Genomic DNA, 16,556 nt, shown 5'->3' with positions numbered 1-16,556 from the left:
TAGCTCATTGGTCACCATAGCAGCACCCACCCGTAGTCTGCGCTCCAGCAGGTATATCTCACTGGTCATCCCCAAAGCCAACACCTCCTTTGGCCGCCATTCCTTCCAGTTCTCTGCTGCCAATGACTGGAACAATTGCAAAAATCTCTGAAGCTGGAGACTCTTATCTCCCTCACTAACTTTAAGCATCAGTTGTCAGAGCACCTTACCGATCACTGCACCTGTACACAGCCCATCTGAAATTAGCCCACCCAACTACCTCCTCCCTATATTGTTATTTATTTTGCTATTTTGCACCCCAGTATCTCTATTTGCACATAATCTCTTGCACATCTAGCATTCCAGTGTTAATACTAATTGTAATTATTTTGCACTATAGCCTATTTATTGCCTTACCTCCATAACTTGCTACATTTGCACACACTGTATATATATTTTCTGTTGTATTTTTTGACTTTCTGTTTTGTTTTACCCCATATGTAACTCTGTGTTGTTTTTATCGCACTGCTTTGCTTTATCTTGGCCAGGTCGCAGTTGTAAATGAGAACTTGTTCTCAACTGGCTTACCTGGTTAAATAAAGGTGAAATAAATAAATAAAAAACTCAACTGCGTTCCGACCGCTCCCTCTACACAAGCTCCTGTTAGGCCTACAGAAATATCTGATGGGATGCACAAACTACATTCCTTGCCAAATGATGACAGTTTTATCAGAAATTCAAAAAGGACTGGTTGACTGAAGTAGGGAAATATGTGTTCCAACAACAAGCTCTGCCGTTTTGGAATAATTGCGTCCCGTCAATTGCTAGTGCCATTTATGTCTATAACCCCACAAAACAGACAGTGAAAATATGCAAAAACTGTTTGATAAATACAACAAGCATATTTTCATCAGAATCATTAAGCCTAGGCCTACTCACGGCCGTAATTAATCCCCATGCGTTGTTCAATGTGGAATTGTTAATCCATTTAGAAAATTCCAAAGAACAGGCAGAATAAACTAAATCAAACGTCTGTATATTGAATAGAACACAGATTTGTGTTTGTAACCCTGAAAACAAATAGTCTTTCAACTCGCCAAATTGAGCCCCATTTCAAATGATCACTCTGAGAATATCTGTTCCAAACGCGAGATGCACATCACTACGCACTGGCAACTTATTTAATTTGGAAAAATATTTGGTTTTATTTTATTCTGTTATATTACATCATGCTCTTTTTACTATAAAATAGGTGTCTTTACTTTGATAAGTGCTCGGAAAAGAAGAGCGTTGTCTGCTAAATTAACAAAACAAGGTTGTGTCAGTGCACAGACATAGACTTCTACAAGCAAGTGCCACTACTGAGGTTGCTACCTTTTTGAAGATTGCCTTCCATGATATAATATAACCAGTTGATATTACGGTTTCAATACATGTATCGTAAATGGCATTTTTAGATTTTTTAATTGACTGAATATACAGTACCAGTAAAAAGTTTGGACACACCTACTCATTCAAGGGTTTCTCTTATTTTTACAATTTTCTACATTTACATTTTAGTCATTTAGCAGACGCTCTTATCCAGAGCGACTTACAGTTAGCACATACATTATTTTATCGAACTCACAACCCTGGCGTTGCAAACGCCATGCTCTACCAACTGAGCTACATCCCCTGCCGGCCATTCCCTCCCCTACCCTGGACGACGCTGGGCCAATTGTGCGCCGCCCCATGGGTCTCCCGGTCGCGGCCGGCTACGACAGAGCCTGGATTCAAACCAGGATCTCTAGTGGCACAGCTAGACCACTGCGCCACTCGGGAGACTACATTGTAGGATAATAGTGAAGACATCAAAACGATTAAATAACACATATGGAATCATGTAGTAACCAAAAGAAAGTGTTAAACAAAGCTAAATATATTTTATATTTGAGATTCTTCAAATAGCCACCCTTTGCCTTGACAGCTTTGCACACTGTTGGCATTCTCTCAACCAGCTTAATGAGGTAGTCACCTGAAATGCATTTAAATTAACAGGTGTGCCTTCTTAAAAGTTAATTTGTGGAATTTATTTCCTTCTTAATGCGTTTGAGCCATTCAGCTGTGTTGTGATAAGGTAGGGGGGGGTATACAGAACATAGCCCTATTTGGTAAAATACCAAGTCCATATTATGGCAAGAACAGCTCAAACAAGCAAAGAGAAACGTCAGTCAATGCGGAACATTTCAAGAACTTTGAAAGTTTCTTCAAGTGCAGTCGCAAAACCATCAAGAGCTATGATGAAACTGGCTCTCACCAGGACCGCCAGAGGAAAGGATTCCTGACATTTAATCCTAGTAAAAATTCCCTGTCTTATGTCAGTTAGGATCACCACTTTATTTTAAGAATGTGAAATGTCAGATTAATAGTAGAGAGAATTATTTCTTTCAGCTTTTATTTCTTTCATCACATTCCCAGTGGGTCAGAAGTTCGCATGCACTCAAATTAGTATTTGGTAGCATTGCCTTTAAATTGTTTAACTTGGGTCAAACATTTCGGGTAGCCTTCCACAAGCTTCCCACAATAAGTTGGGTGAATTTTGGCCCATTCCTCCTGACAGAGCTGGTGTAACTGAAGCAGGTTTGTAGGCCTCCTTGCTCGCACACGCTTTATAAGTTCTGCCCACACATTTCTATAGGATTGAGGTCAGGGCTTTGTGATGGCCACTCCAATAACTTGACTTTGTTGTCCTTAAGCCATTTTGCCACAACTTTGGAAGTATGCTTGGGGTTATTGTCCATTTGGAAGACCCATTTGAGACCAAGCTTTAACTTCCTGACTGATGTCTTGAGATGTTGCTTCAATATATCCACATAATTTTCCTTCCTCATGATGCCATCTATTTCGTGAAGTGCACCTGTCCCTCCTGCAGTAAAGCACCCGCACTGCATGATGCTGCCACCCCCGTGCTTCACGGTTGGGATGGTGTTCTTCGGCTTGCAAGCAACCCCCTTTTTCCTCCAAACATAACAATGGTCATTATGGCCAAACAGTTCTATTTTTGTTTCATCATACCAGAGGACATTTCTCCAAAAAGTACGATCTTTGTCCCCATGTGCAGTTGCAAACCGTAGTCTGGCTTTTTTATGGCGGATTTGGAGCAGTGGCTTCTTCCTTGCTGAGCGGCCTTTCAGATGTCGATATAAGACTTGTTTTACTGTGGATATACAGTGGGGAGAACAAGTACTTGATACACTGCCTATTTTGCAGGTTTTCCTACTTACAAAGCATGTAGAGGTCTGTCATTTTTATCATAGGTACACTTTAACTGTGAGAGACGGAATCTAAAACAAAAATCCAGAAAATTAATTTGCATTTTATTGCATGACATAAGTATTTGATCACCTACCAACCAGTAAGAATTCCGGCTCTTACAGACCAGTTCGTTTTTCTTTAAGAAGCCCTCCTGTTCTCCACTCATTACCTGTATTAACTGCACCTGTTTGAACTCGTTACCTGTATAAAAAGACACCTGTCCACACACTCAAACAGCCTCCAACCTCTCCACAATGGCCAAGACCAGAGAGATGTGTAAGAACATAAGGGATAACATTGTAGACCTGCACAAAGCTGGGATGGGCTACAGGACAATAGGCACGCAGCTTGGTGAGAAGGTAACAACTGTTGGCGCAATTATTAGAAAATGGAAGAAGTTCAAGATGACGGTCAATCACCCTCGGTCTGGGGCTCCATGCAAGATCTCACCTCGTGGGGCATCAATGACCATGAGGAAGGTGAGGGATCAGCCCAGAACTACACGGCAGGACCTGGTCAATGACCTGAAGAGAGCTGGGACCACACGCCGTGTTTGGAGGAAGAAGAAGGATGAGTACAACCCCAAGAACACCATCCCAACCGTGAAGCATGGAGGTGGAAACATCATTCTTTGGGGATGCTTTTCTGCAAAGGGGACAGGACGACTGCACCGTATTGAGGGGAGGATGGATGGGGCCATGTATCGCGAGATCTTGGCCAACAACCTCCTTCCCTCAGTAAGAGCATTGAAGATGGGTCGTGGCTGGGTCTTCCAGCATGACAACAACCCGAAACACACAGCCAGGGCAACTAAGGAGTGGCTCCGTAAGAAGCATCTCAAGGTCCTGGAGTGGCCTAGCCAGTCTCCAGACCTGAACCCAATAGACAATCTTTGGAGGGAGCTGAAAGTCTGTATTGCCCAGCGACAGCCCCGAAACCTGAAGGATCTGGAGGAGGTCTGTATGGAGGAGTGGGCCAAAATCCCTGCTGCAGTGTGTGCAAACCTGGTCAAGACCTACAGGAAATGTATGATCTCTGTAATTGCAAACAAAGGTTTCTGTACCAAATATTAAGTTCTGCTTTTCTGATGTATCAAATATTTATGTCATGCAATAAAATGCAAATTATTTACTTAAAAATCATACAATGTGATTTTCTGGATTTTTAGATTCCATCTCTCACAGTTGAAGGGTACCTATGATAAAAATGACAGACCTCTACATGCTTTGTAAGTAGGAAAACCTGCAAAATCGGCAGTGTATCAAATACTTGTTCTCCCCACTGTAGATACTTTTGTACCCGTTTCCTCCAGCATCTTCACAAGGTCCTTTGCTGTTGTTCTGGGATTGATTTGCTCTTCACGCACCAAACTACGTTCATCTCTAGGAGACAGAACGCGTCTCCTTCCTGAGCGGTATGACGGCTGCGTGGTCCCATGGTGTTTATACTTGCGTACTATTGTTTGTACAGATGAACGTGGTACCTTCAGGCATTTGGAAATTGCTCCCAAGGATGAACCAGACTTGTGGAGGTCTACAATTTTTTTCTGAGGTCTTGGCTGATTTCTTTTGATTTTCCCATGATGTCAAGCAAAGAGGCACTGAGTTTGAAGGTAAGCCTTGAAATACATCCACAGGTACACCTCCAATTGACTCAAATGATGTCAATTAGCCTATCAGAAGCTTCTAAAGCCATGACAACATTTTCTGGAATTTTCCAAGCTGTTTAAAGGCACAGTCACCTTAGTGTATGTAAACTTCTGACCCACTGGAATTGTGATACAGTGAATTATAAGTGAAATAATCTGTCTGTAAACAATTGTTGGAAAAATTACTTGTGTCATGCACAAAGTAGATGTTCTAAACGACTTACCAAAACTATAGTTTGTTAACAAGACATTTGTGGAGTTGTTGAAAAACGAGTTTTAATGACTCCAACCTAAGTGTATGTAAACTTCCGACTTCAACTGTAAATGCTTCAGAGTTCAAGTAAACATTGCAACATCAACTGTTCAGAGGAGACTGCGTGAATCAGGCCTTCATGGACGAATTGTTGCCAAGAAACCACTACTAAAGGACACCAATAATAAGAAGAGAGCTGCTTGGGCCAAGAAACACGAGCAATGGACATTAGACCGGTGGAAATCTGTCCATTGGTCTGATGAGTACAATTTGAGATTTTTGGTTCCAACCACCGTGTCTTTGTGAGATGATCTCCGCATGTGTGGTTCCCACCGTGAAGCATGGAGGAGGTGGTGTGATGGTGCTTTGCTGGTGACACTGTCTGTGATTTATTTAGAATTCAAGGCACACTTAACCAGCATGGCTCCCACAGCATTCTGCAGCGTTATGCCACTCATCTGGTTTGTGCTTAGTTGGACTATCATTTGTTTTTCAACAGGACAATGACCCAACACACCTCTAGGCTGTGTATGGGCTATTTTACCAAGAAGTAGAGTGATGGAGTGCTGCATCAGATGACCTGGCCTCCACAATCACCCGACCTTAACCCAATTGAGATGGTTTGGGATGAGTTGAACCACAGAGTGAAGGAAAAGCAGCCAACAAGTGCTCAGCATATGTGGGAACTCCTTCAAGACTGTTGGAAAAGCATTCCAGGTGAATCTGGATGAGAGAATGCCAAGAGTGTGCAAAGCTGTCATCAAGGCAAATGGTGGCTATTTGAAGAATCTCAAATATAAAATATATTTTGATTTGTTTAACACAGTTTTAGTTACTACATGATTCCATATGTGTTATTTCATAGTTTTGATGTCTTCACTATTATTCTACAATGTAGAAAATAGTAAAAAATAAAGATAAAACCCTGGAATGAGTAGGGGTGTCCAAACTTTTGACTGGTACTGTATATGTAGCAATTTAGCTATTAGGATTTGTTATCTGTAATGGTTATGACTGTTGGCATATAGAGAAATGCACACATTTTCAAATGTATTTATAAAGCCCTTTTTACATTAGCAGATGTCGCAAATTGCTTATACAGAAGCCCATCCTAAAATCCCAAACAGCAAGCTATGCAGATGTAGAAGCACGTTGGCTAGGAAAAGCTCCTAGAGAGGAACCAGGCTCTGAGGGGTGGCCAGTCCTCTTCTGGCTGTGCCGGGGAGATAAGAGTACATGGCCATTAAGGCCAAATCGTTCTTCAAGATGTTCAAACATTCATAGATGACCAGCAGGGTCAAATAATAATCACAGTGGTTGTAGAGGGTGCAACAAGTCAGCACCTCCGCAGTTGGCTTTTCAGAGCCAAGCAAATAAATCATGCGCGTATTCGAACAGTCAAAAAATGCCAAACGCCCATTCCTAAACTAGACTGCAGCACTATTCCACATAGTCAACAACAACACTACATCACTATTGCACAGTCAACAAGACTACAATTCTATTCCACGTAGTCAACTAGACCAGGGACGGGCAACTGTCATGGGAGTGGGGGCACAAAAAAATTCAGAATTCATTATGGAGGGGCCGCAGTAGTGCCCCCGCCCCCCTCTTGACAGCGGAGAAAGAAAAAAAAACTGAGTTCATTCCCTGTAATTCTACACATTGGTCCATGGGGCGGAGAGAAGATTTTGCAATTTAATAACTAACTTCATGCAATTCTACTAATTTTGCCATGGGGTGGAAAGAAATGTTTTCAGTTAATATATTTGAGTGAGAGTGACCAACAAATTCAATGCGGTCCCCCCGGTCGGTAATGCGACCATGATTACTTCAAGTTTAGATAGCAGTCTAGACTAACTTACGAATCAATTTCGAAATTGCACCTTGTGTATTCTACTATTCTAACTCAACAGTTAGTGAGTTCCCAAAATGTGTTAAATAATAAATAAAAATTAAATGTTGGGCTGCCACCAGTTGCCCATCCCTGAACTAGAATACAGCACTATTCCACAGCCAACAAGACTAGATCACTATTCCACATAGTGAACCAGACTAGAGCACTACTCCATATAGTCAACAATAAGACAAAACAATACTGGCTTGGTCCATTTGCACAGAAATTATTTATATTTTGCTGTCCCAGTACCCACCTGACACACAAGATAACGGTAGTTTTCTACATAGGTAAATGACAGCTGTATACAGCTGTGTGTGTTTCTTACCCATAGTGGGTTCTGGTTCTGGTTCTGTGGATTCCTGGATGGGGCTGGCCGGGGTTTCCACCATGTCGCTCTCCACCTGCTTACAGACGGTGCAGACGTAGTCGGCCTGTGGGTGGAGGTCTGGGTCACCCCCTGCCTGCTTCTCACACTCCCCATGAAGCCACCTGAGAGAGAACCAACAAACACCATTAAATAAACAAAACAGCTTTACATTACTTCAACCTGACGTGATTAAGATGACGCAATAAATACTTATGACTGGAACGTACAACAATCACATGCTTCATCATAACAGTAACTTTAATTGTCATACATGTGAAGCTGGTTTTCACCAACTCAGTAAGTCATTATTTACACCAGCAGCAGTTATTGGACATCCACCATGAAGCATTAGGTATGACTAAAACTTTCTAGCCAGGCAGGTTGGGTTCCCCATCAGTCAGTCAGCTTCCATGGCAGCTCTCCCAGAGAGGGTCTCTCTAAGCCTGTGGTTTGTGGGTTTGCTCTCCCAGCTGTGTTTCCCTGTCTCTCACTCTCCCCTGCTTACTCTGCCTTGCTTCTCTCCACCAGTCTCTCCCTTTACCCCATTGCCTCAAGCCTCACGAGGGCATAAAAATACATTTAAAAAAAAGAATAAATAAAATATGTTTTTTTATTCTTTGAGCCAAGAAATTTTATTTATTTAAATATTTAAATATGTATGTATATGTTTAAATATGTATTTATTAATATATTTAGCAATATATAAATAAATATTTAAATAAATAAAATACTTTCTTGGCTCAAAGAATAATAAAACATTTTATTTATTTATTATTTTTTAAATGTATTTTTATGCCCAGCTCGTGAGGCTTGAGGCAATGAGGTAAAGGGAGAGACTGGTGGAGAATATATTTATAAATAATTTCTCAGCTCAAAGAATAATAATGGCCTCCACAATCACCCGACCTCAACCCAATTGAGATGGTTTGGGATGAGTTGGACCGCAGATTGAAGAAAAAGCAGCCAACAAGTGCTCAGCATATGTGGGAACTCCTTCAAGACTGTTGGAAAAGCATTCCAGGTGAAGCTGGATGAGAGAATACCAAGAGTGTGCAAAGCTGTCATTAAGGCAAAGGGTGGCTATTTGAAGAATCTTTGTTTAACACTTTTTTGGTTACTACATGATTCCATATGTGTTATTTCATAGTTTTGATGACTTCACTATTATTCTACAATGTAGAAAATAGTAAAAATAAAGAAAAACCCTGGAATGAGTAGGTGTGTCCAAACTTTTGACTGGTACTGTATATGTAGCAATTTAGCTATTAGGATTTGTTATCTGTAATGGTTATGACTGTTGGCATATAGAGAAATGCACACATTTTCAAATGTATTTATAAAGCCCTTTTTACATGATGTCGCAAATTGCTTATACAGAATCCCAGCCTAAAATCCCAAACAGCAAGCTATGCAGATGTAGAAGCACGTTGGCTAGGAAAAACTCCTAGAGAGGAACCAGGCTCTGAGGGGTAGCCAGTCCTCTGCTGGCTGTGCCGGGTGGAGGTAAGAGTACATGGCCATTAAGGCCAAATCGTTCTTCAAGATGTTCAAACATTCATAGATGACCAGCAGGGTCAAATAATAATCAAAGTGGTTGTAGAGGGTGCAACAGGTCAGCACCTCCGGAGTAAATGTCAGTTGGCTTTTCAGTGCCGAGCAAATAAATGATGCGCGGCTTGGCTCAAAGAATAATGATGGCCTCCACATTCACCCGACCTCAACCCAATTGAGATGGTTTGGGATGAGTTGGACCGCAGAGTGAAGGAAAAGCAGCCAACAAGTGCTGAGCATATGTGGGAACTCCTTCAAGACTGTTAGAAAAGCATTCCAGGTGAAGCTGGATGAGAGAATGCCAAGCGTGCTCGGCTCAAAGAATAATAATTACAATTTAAAAAATCCCCATCAAAATCTGTCTGTTTAAGCTAGAGATATGCATTAGGGAAGCCTGGTTCTCAACGAGGCTAGCTTAGTAGAAACTCAGACCCGGGCCCTTAAGACTCTAGGGGGATACAATATGAATTTCTTTAGTAAAAAGACAGGCGCTGCTTATAATACGGTCATCGTCGTGGAGACAGAGGACATGTATGTGTAGGCCATGTATTGCCTGCGATTCCTGAGCTCCGGCTACTTCAAAAGACAGACCAGTGTGAGTTTCAGCGGGGAAACTGACAAGAAGAGCTAGTTTGCTGAGTCAGCGTGACGTGTAAGCACTAAGCAAATGAAACATGCAGTTCATTAACGGCAATACTTTTGACTATGTTTGGGGAACATCTGGATAACTACTAGAGAACTGGCTGTGAGCCCTACTCATAATGTGAGTATGCTTAGAAGTACTTATGAGGGGCCTCTGAGAGAATGGCCATTTCAGCCCTCTCCAAGAGCTGGTCTTAAAACTACTGTTAAAACTAGCCACAATAACAATGTAAAACTGGCCTTGTGAATAATTTATGCAAATAACCTATCGCTGCAACCAGTTTTTTTTGGCCAATAAAAATTAGCTAAAACAGCACTTCAAGTGAGGGTCTACAGTGCCTTGCAACAAATAAGAAAAACGCCAAGGGGGATGAATACTTTTGCATTACAACCTGTCATTTAAATGGATTTTTATTTGCATTTCATGTAATGGACATTCACAAAATAGTCCAAATTGGTGAAGTGAAATGAAAAAAAAACGTATTTCAAAGAATTCAAAAAAAAAATAACGGAAAAGTGGTGCGTGCATATGTATTCACCCCCTTTGCTATGAAGTCCCTAAATAAGATCTGGTGCAACGAATTATCGTCAGAAGTCACATTATTAGTTAAATAAAGTCCACCTGTGTGCAATCTAAGTGTCACATGATCTGTCACATGATCTCAGTATACAGTGGGGAGAACAAGTATTTGATACACTGCCGATTTTGCAGGTTTTCCTACTTACAAAGCATGTAGAGGTCTGTAATTTTTATCATAGGTACACTTCAACTGTGAGAGACGGAATCTAAAACAAAAATCCAGAAAATCACATTGTATGATTTTTAAGTAATTAATTTGCATTGTATTGCATGACATAAGTATTTGACACATCAGAAAAGCAGAACTTAATATTTGGTACAGAAACCTTTGTTTGCAATTACAGGGATCATACATTTCCTGTAGGTCTTGACCAGGTTTGCACACACTGCAGCAGGGATTTTGGCCCACTCCTCCATACAGACCTTCTCCAGATCCTTCAGGTTTCGGGGCTGTCGCTGGGCAATACGGACTTTCAGCTCCCCTCCAAAGATTTTCTATTGGGTTCAGGTCTGGAGACTGGCTAGGCCACTCCAGGACCTTGAGATGCTTCTTACGGAGCCACTCCTTAGTTGCCCTGGCTGTGTGTTTCGGGTTGTTGTCATGCTGAAAGACCCAGCCACGACCCATCTTCAATGCTCTTACTGAGGGAAGGAGGTTGTTGGCCAAGATCTCGCGATACATGGCCCCATCCATCCTCCCCTCAATACGGTGCAGTCGTCCTGTCCCCTTTGCAGAAAAGCATCCCCAAAGAATGATGTTTCCACCTCCATGCTTCACGGTTGGGATGGTGTTCTTGGGGTTGTACGCATCCTTCTTCTTCCTCCAAACACGGCGAGTGGAATTTAGACCAAAAAGCTCTATTTTTGTCTCATCAGACCACATGACCTTCTCCCATTCCTCCTCTGGATCATCCAGATGGTCATTGGCAAACTTCAGACGGGCCTGGACATGCGCTGGCCTTGCGTGCGCTGCAGGATTTTAATCCATGACGGCGTAGTATGTTACTAATGGTTTTCTTTGAGACTGTGGTCCCAGCTCTCTTCAGGTCATTGACCAGGTCCTGCCGTGTAGTTCTGGGCTGATCCCTCACCTTCCTCATGAACATTGATGCCCCACGAGATGAGATCTTGCATGGAGCCCCAGACCGAGGATGATAGACCGTCATCTTGAACTTCTTCCATTTTCTAATAATTGTGCCAACAGTTGTTGCCTTCTCACCAAGCTGCTTGCCTATTGTCCTGTAGCCCATCCCAGCCTTGTGCAGGTCTACAATTTTATCCCTGATGTCCTTACACAGCTCTCTGGTCTTGGCCATTGTGGAGAGGTTGGAGGCTGTTTGATTGAGTGTGTGGACAGGTGTCTTTTATACAGGTAACGAGTTCAAACAGGTGCAGTTAATACAGGTAATGAGTGGAGAACAGGAGGGCTTCTTAAAGAAAAACTAACAGGTCTGTGAGAGCCGGAATTCTTACTGGTTGGTAGGTGATCAAATACTTATGTCATGCAATAAAATGCAAATTAATTACTTAAAAATCATACAATGTGATTTTCTGGATTTTTGTTTTAGATTCCGTCTCTCACAGTTGAAGTGTACCTATGATAAAAATGACAGACCTCTACATGCTTTGTAAGTAGGAAAACCTGCAAAATCGGCAGTGTATCAAATACTTGTTCTCCCCACTGTATATACACACCTGTTCTGAAAGGCCCCAGAGTCTGCAACACCACTAAGCAAGGGGCACCACCAAGCAAGCGGCACCATGAAGACCAAGGAGCTCTCCAAACAGGTCAGGGACAAAGTTGTGGAGTACAGATCAGGGTTGGGTTATAAAGAAATATCAGAAACTTTGAACATCGCCGCCCACCAAAATCACGGACCAGGCAAGGAGGGCATTAATCAGAAAGGCAACAAAGAGACCAAAGATAACCCTGAAGGAGCTGCAAAGCTCCACAGTGGAGATTGGAGTATCTGTCCATAGGACCACTTTAAGCCGTACACTCCACAGTGATGGGCTTTACGGAAGAGTGGCCATTGTTTAAAAAATAAATAAGCAAACACGTTTGGTGTTCGCCAAAAGGCATGTGGGAGACTCCCCAAACATATGGAAGAATGTACTCTGGTCAGATGAGACTAAAATGTAGCTTTTTGTCCATCAAGGAAAACTATGTCTGGCGCAAACCCAACACCTCTCATCACCTCGAGAACAAGATGGTGGCAGCATCATGCTGTGGGCATGTTTTTCATCGGCAGGGACTGGTCAGAATTGAAGGAATGATGGATGACACTAAATACAGGGAAATTCTTGAGGGAAACCTGTTTCAGTCTTCCAGAGATTTGAGACTGGGACAGAGGTTCACCTTCCAGCAGGACAATGACCCTAAGCATACTGCTAATGCAACACTCCAGTGGTTTAAGGGGAACATTTAAATGTCTTGGAATTGCCTAGTCAAAGCCCAGACCTCAATCCAATTGAAAATCTGTGGTATGACTTAAAGATTGCTGTACACCAGCGGAACCCATCCAACTTGAAGGAGCTGGAGCAGTTTTGCCTTGAAGAATGGGCAAAAATCCCAGTAGCTAGATGTGCCAAGCTTATAGAGACATACCCAAAGAGACTTGCAGCTATAATTGCTGCAAAAGGTGGCTCTACAAAGTATTAAATAGATACGCACGCTCAAGTTCTGGTTTTTTGTCAAATTTCTTGTTTGTTTCACAATAAAAAATATTTTGCATCTTGTGTAAATCAAATGATACAAACCCCCCCCAAAAAACAATTTTAATTCCAGGTTGTAAGGCAACAAAATAGGAAAAATGCCAAGGGGGGTGAATACTTTCGCAAGCCACTGTAGGCCAAGGGTACTTAACTCTTACCCTACGAGGCCCGGAGCCTGCTTGTTTTCTGTTCGACCTGATAATTAAATTGCACACACCTGTTGTCCCAGGTCTAAAATCAGTCCCTGATTAGAGAGGAACAATGAAAAAATGCAGTGGAACTGGCTTCGAGGTCCAGACTTAAGTTTGGGGCCTAGGGGTTTGCAGCTCCTATTTACTTCCCTGGACGCCACTACGGTGAACGATATTGGCTGACCCTAAGGCGACTTGCTGGACCTGGATAACCAATCCATTCGCCACAGTGGTCTTTACTTACACGACCCCTCATCACAAAGGCATCACCATGCCGCCAACTGCATGAGCTCTGGGTTGCCGTAACGACCTCCCAGTGGTCGCCGTGGGCAACAATCGCTCTGTTGTGGAAAAACCTTAGCCCACAGCAGAGCTGCCAAATCCAGCTCAGTGATTGGTTAATAATAGTAGTTGGTATAGAGGCCCACGTAGCCATTAATCTACCTATTCAACGTTTTAAGTGACCGGGATTGGCTGGATCGCTGGGCCAGTTGCTGACCTGGAGATTCCATTTGGTATTGACCATTTGTACACTGTGAAACATGTGTGAAACCAACTAAACTAACCTACTGGGCTACAACACTGTAATGCTAAGTTTCCCGGTCTGTAAAGCTTGAAAACCAATTCAGTTATAATCCATCTGACATATTAGCTAACACTTTGGCTGTGTGACAGTCTCTAGCTGTAAACCACATTATAATCCAATTCATTAGATGACCCCGACAGCGGGGTGTCAAATCCACATCGTTAGTCAATAAATAGCTCAATCACACGTAACGAGACAGATGATACAACCTGCGTACACAGGGACACTGAAAGAGGCCCCATGTGGCATATACAGTATATACCACTGACTAGGGATGGGCATTTGAAATACTTTCACTATTCAAATAATATCATTACATGTTTTCGGATATCCGGATTACTTAAACTTGGGAACTGGCTTGCTGCCTAGCATGCGCGACTTGGGTGCCGCTTGCTTGCAACTGAATGGCCAACAATAACAACAAACGAGTGAAACCCGTGTAGACTACGGTACGTATTTTTATGGGGCGCACGTCATAACTACAGTCTTGTTTTATTGAATTAAGAATTTCAAATGTCATGGTATATCTTTGTGTGTTGGAATGTCACATAGATAATTAAATTACATTTAGACAAAGCCTTTTCATTGTTAAAATAGGCCTATGATTTATTTTTCTTCAAAAATGAATACTCTTGCAAGTATTTCAATACTAACGTCTGTTCGGATATTAAAATAACTGTGCCCATCCCTACCACAGACTGGTACATGTAAGCCTGGTCCCAGATTTGTGCTGTAGGACCCCTCATGCCAAACATGACAATGACCACAGCACTAACAGATCTGGGAACAGGCTAATCACATACTAAATAAATATTGTAGTTCTACTGTGTATCAGCTCATTGTCTTGCACGGCATCCATCAGCAGTGTTGGGGACGTTAACATAATCAACAGTAATCACGGCGACAGAATGAAGCGTACCTCTTGCAGGTGCGGCAGGTGAGGTGGTCGTCTTTAGGGGCGTCTCCAGGAGCGTCACCGGGGCCTTGGCCCCTCACACACAGTGAGCACTGCAGGGTGGGGGCGGGCTCCTCCGGTTGCCCATGGCAACCCTCGCACAGTGTGATGTTGTGGGCCCACTGGCCCGCCAGCCTGACCCCACACAAAGAACACACCCGACAGTTCTGGAGATAGAGGGAAGGCCAGAGACATGATACATTAGTTACACTTCTACATATGGATTCATTGCACACTGAAATATTTAGATTTCCATGGTCAACAACCAAAGTTTGGAGTGACAAAACTACATGTGAAAACACATTCTTTGAAAAATACATTTCAACAACACCCAGTGGCTATAGAATGCTTCGCTACAGTGGCTTGCGAAAGTATTCACCCCCCTTGACATTTTTCCTATTTTGTTGCCTTACAACCTGGAATTAAAATAGATTTTTGGGGGTTTGTATCATTTGATTTACACAACATGCCTACCACTTTGAAGATGCAAAAAAATGTTGCGGGTGAAACAAGAAACTAGACAAAAACACTGAAAACTTGAGCGTCCATAACTATTCACCTCCCAAAGTCAATACTTTGTAGAGCCACCTTTTGCAGCAATTACAGCTGCAAGTCTCTTGGGATTCCTCAAGGCAAAACTGCTCCAGCTCCTTCAAGTTGGATGGGTTCCGCTGGTGTACAGCAATCTTTAAGTCATACCACAGACTCTCAATTGGATTGAGGTCTGGGCTTTGACTAGGCCATTCCAAAACATTTAAATGTTTCCACTTAAACCACTTGAGTGTTGCTATAGCAGTATGCTTAGGGTCATTGTCCTGCTGGAAGGTGAACCTCCGTCCAGTCTCAAATCTCTGGAAGACTGAAACAGGTTTCCCTCAAGAATTTCCCTGTATTTGGCGCCATCCATCATTCCTTCAATTCTGACCAGTTTCCCAGTCCCTGCCGATGAAAAACATCCCCAAAACATGATGCTGCCACCACCATGCTTCACTGTGGGGATGATGTTCATGGGGTGATGAGAGGTGTTGGGTTTGCGCCAGACATAGTGTTTTCCTTGATGGCCAAAAAGCTCAATTTTAGTCTCATCTGACCAGAGTACCTTCTTCCATATGTTTGGGGAGTCTCCCACATGCCTTTTGGCGAACACCAAACGTGTTTGCTTATTTTCTTCTTTAAGCAATGGCTTTTTTCCGGCCACTCTTCCATAAAGCCCAGCTCTGTGGACTGTATGGCTTAAAGTAGTCCTATGGACAGATACTCCAATCTCCGCTGTGGAGCTTTGCAGCTCCTTCAGGGTTATCTTTGGTCTCTTTGTTGCCTCTCTGATTAATGCCCTCCTTGCCTGGTCCGTGAGTTTTGGTGGGCGGCCCTCTCTTGGCAGGTTTGTTGTGGTGCCATATTCTTTCCATTTTTAATAATGGATTTAATGATCTGTACTTCTCCACAACTTTGTCCCTGACCTGATTGGAGAGCTCCTTGGTCTTCATGGTGCCGCTTTCTTGGTGGTGCCCCTTGCTTAGTGGTGTTGCAGACTCTGGGGCCTTTCAGAACAGGTGTATATATACACTGAGATCATGTGACAGATCATGTGACACTTAAATAAAGACCACTTGTGTGCAATCTAACTAATTATGTGACTTCTGAAGGTAATTGGTTGCACCAGATCTTATTTAGGGGCTTCATAGCAAAGGGGGTGAATACATATGCACGCACCACTTTTCCGTTATTTATTATTTTGACTTTTTGAAACAAGTTATTTTTTTCATTTCACTTCACCAATTTGGACTATTGTGTGTATGTCCATTACATGAAATGCAAATAAAAATCCATTTAAATTACAGGTTGTAATGCAACAAAATAGGAAAAACGCCAAGGGGGAGGAATACCTTTGCAAG

At 42.5% G+C, this 16,556-nt stretch overlaps 1 protein-coding gene across 1 annotated transcript in view; it reads right to left on the bottom strand.

The window, feature by feature from the left end:
* The window catches only part of LOC121568683 (histone-lysine N-methyltransferase 2C), a 242,145-nt gene that overhangs the window by 154,161 nt on the left and 71,428 nt on the right, over nucleotides 1–16,556 (bottom strand). The window contains exons 10-11 of the mRNA XM_045221547.1: nucleotides 14,626–14,828; nucleotides 7,400–7,563 (exon numbers count right to left, since the gene is read on the bottom strand). Of these exons, the coding sequence (XP_045077482.1) occupies nucleotides 7,400–7,563; nucleotides 14,626–14,828 (367 nt within the window). The remainder of the gene's footprint in view (nucleotides 1–7,399; nucleotides 7,564–14,625; nucleotides 14,829–16,556) is intronic.

This window comes from Coregonus clupeaformis, chromosome 7, assembly GCF_020615455.1.
Source record: "Coregonus clupeaformis isolate EN_2021a chromosome 7, ASM2061545v1, whole genome shotgun sequence".
In the NCBI taxonomy this organism is placed as follows: domain Eukaryota; kingdom Metazoa; phylum Chordata; class Actinopteri; order Salmoniformes; family Salmonidae; genus Coregonus; species Coregonus clupeaformis.
Note: the sequence above shows the minus strand (reverse complement) of the source record. Positions and strands in the feature narration are given on the sequence as shown.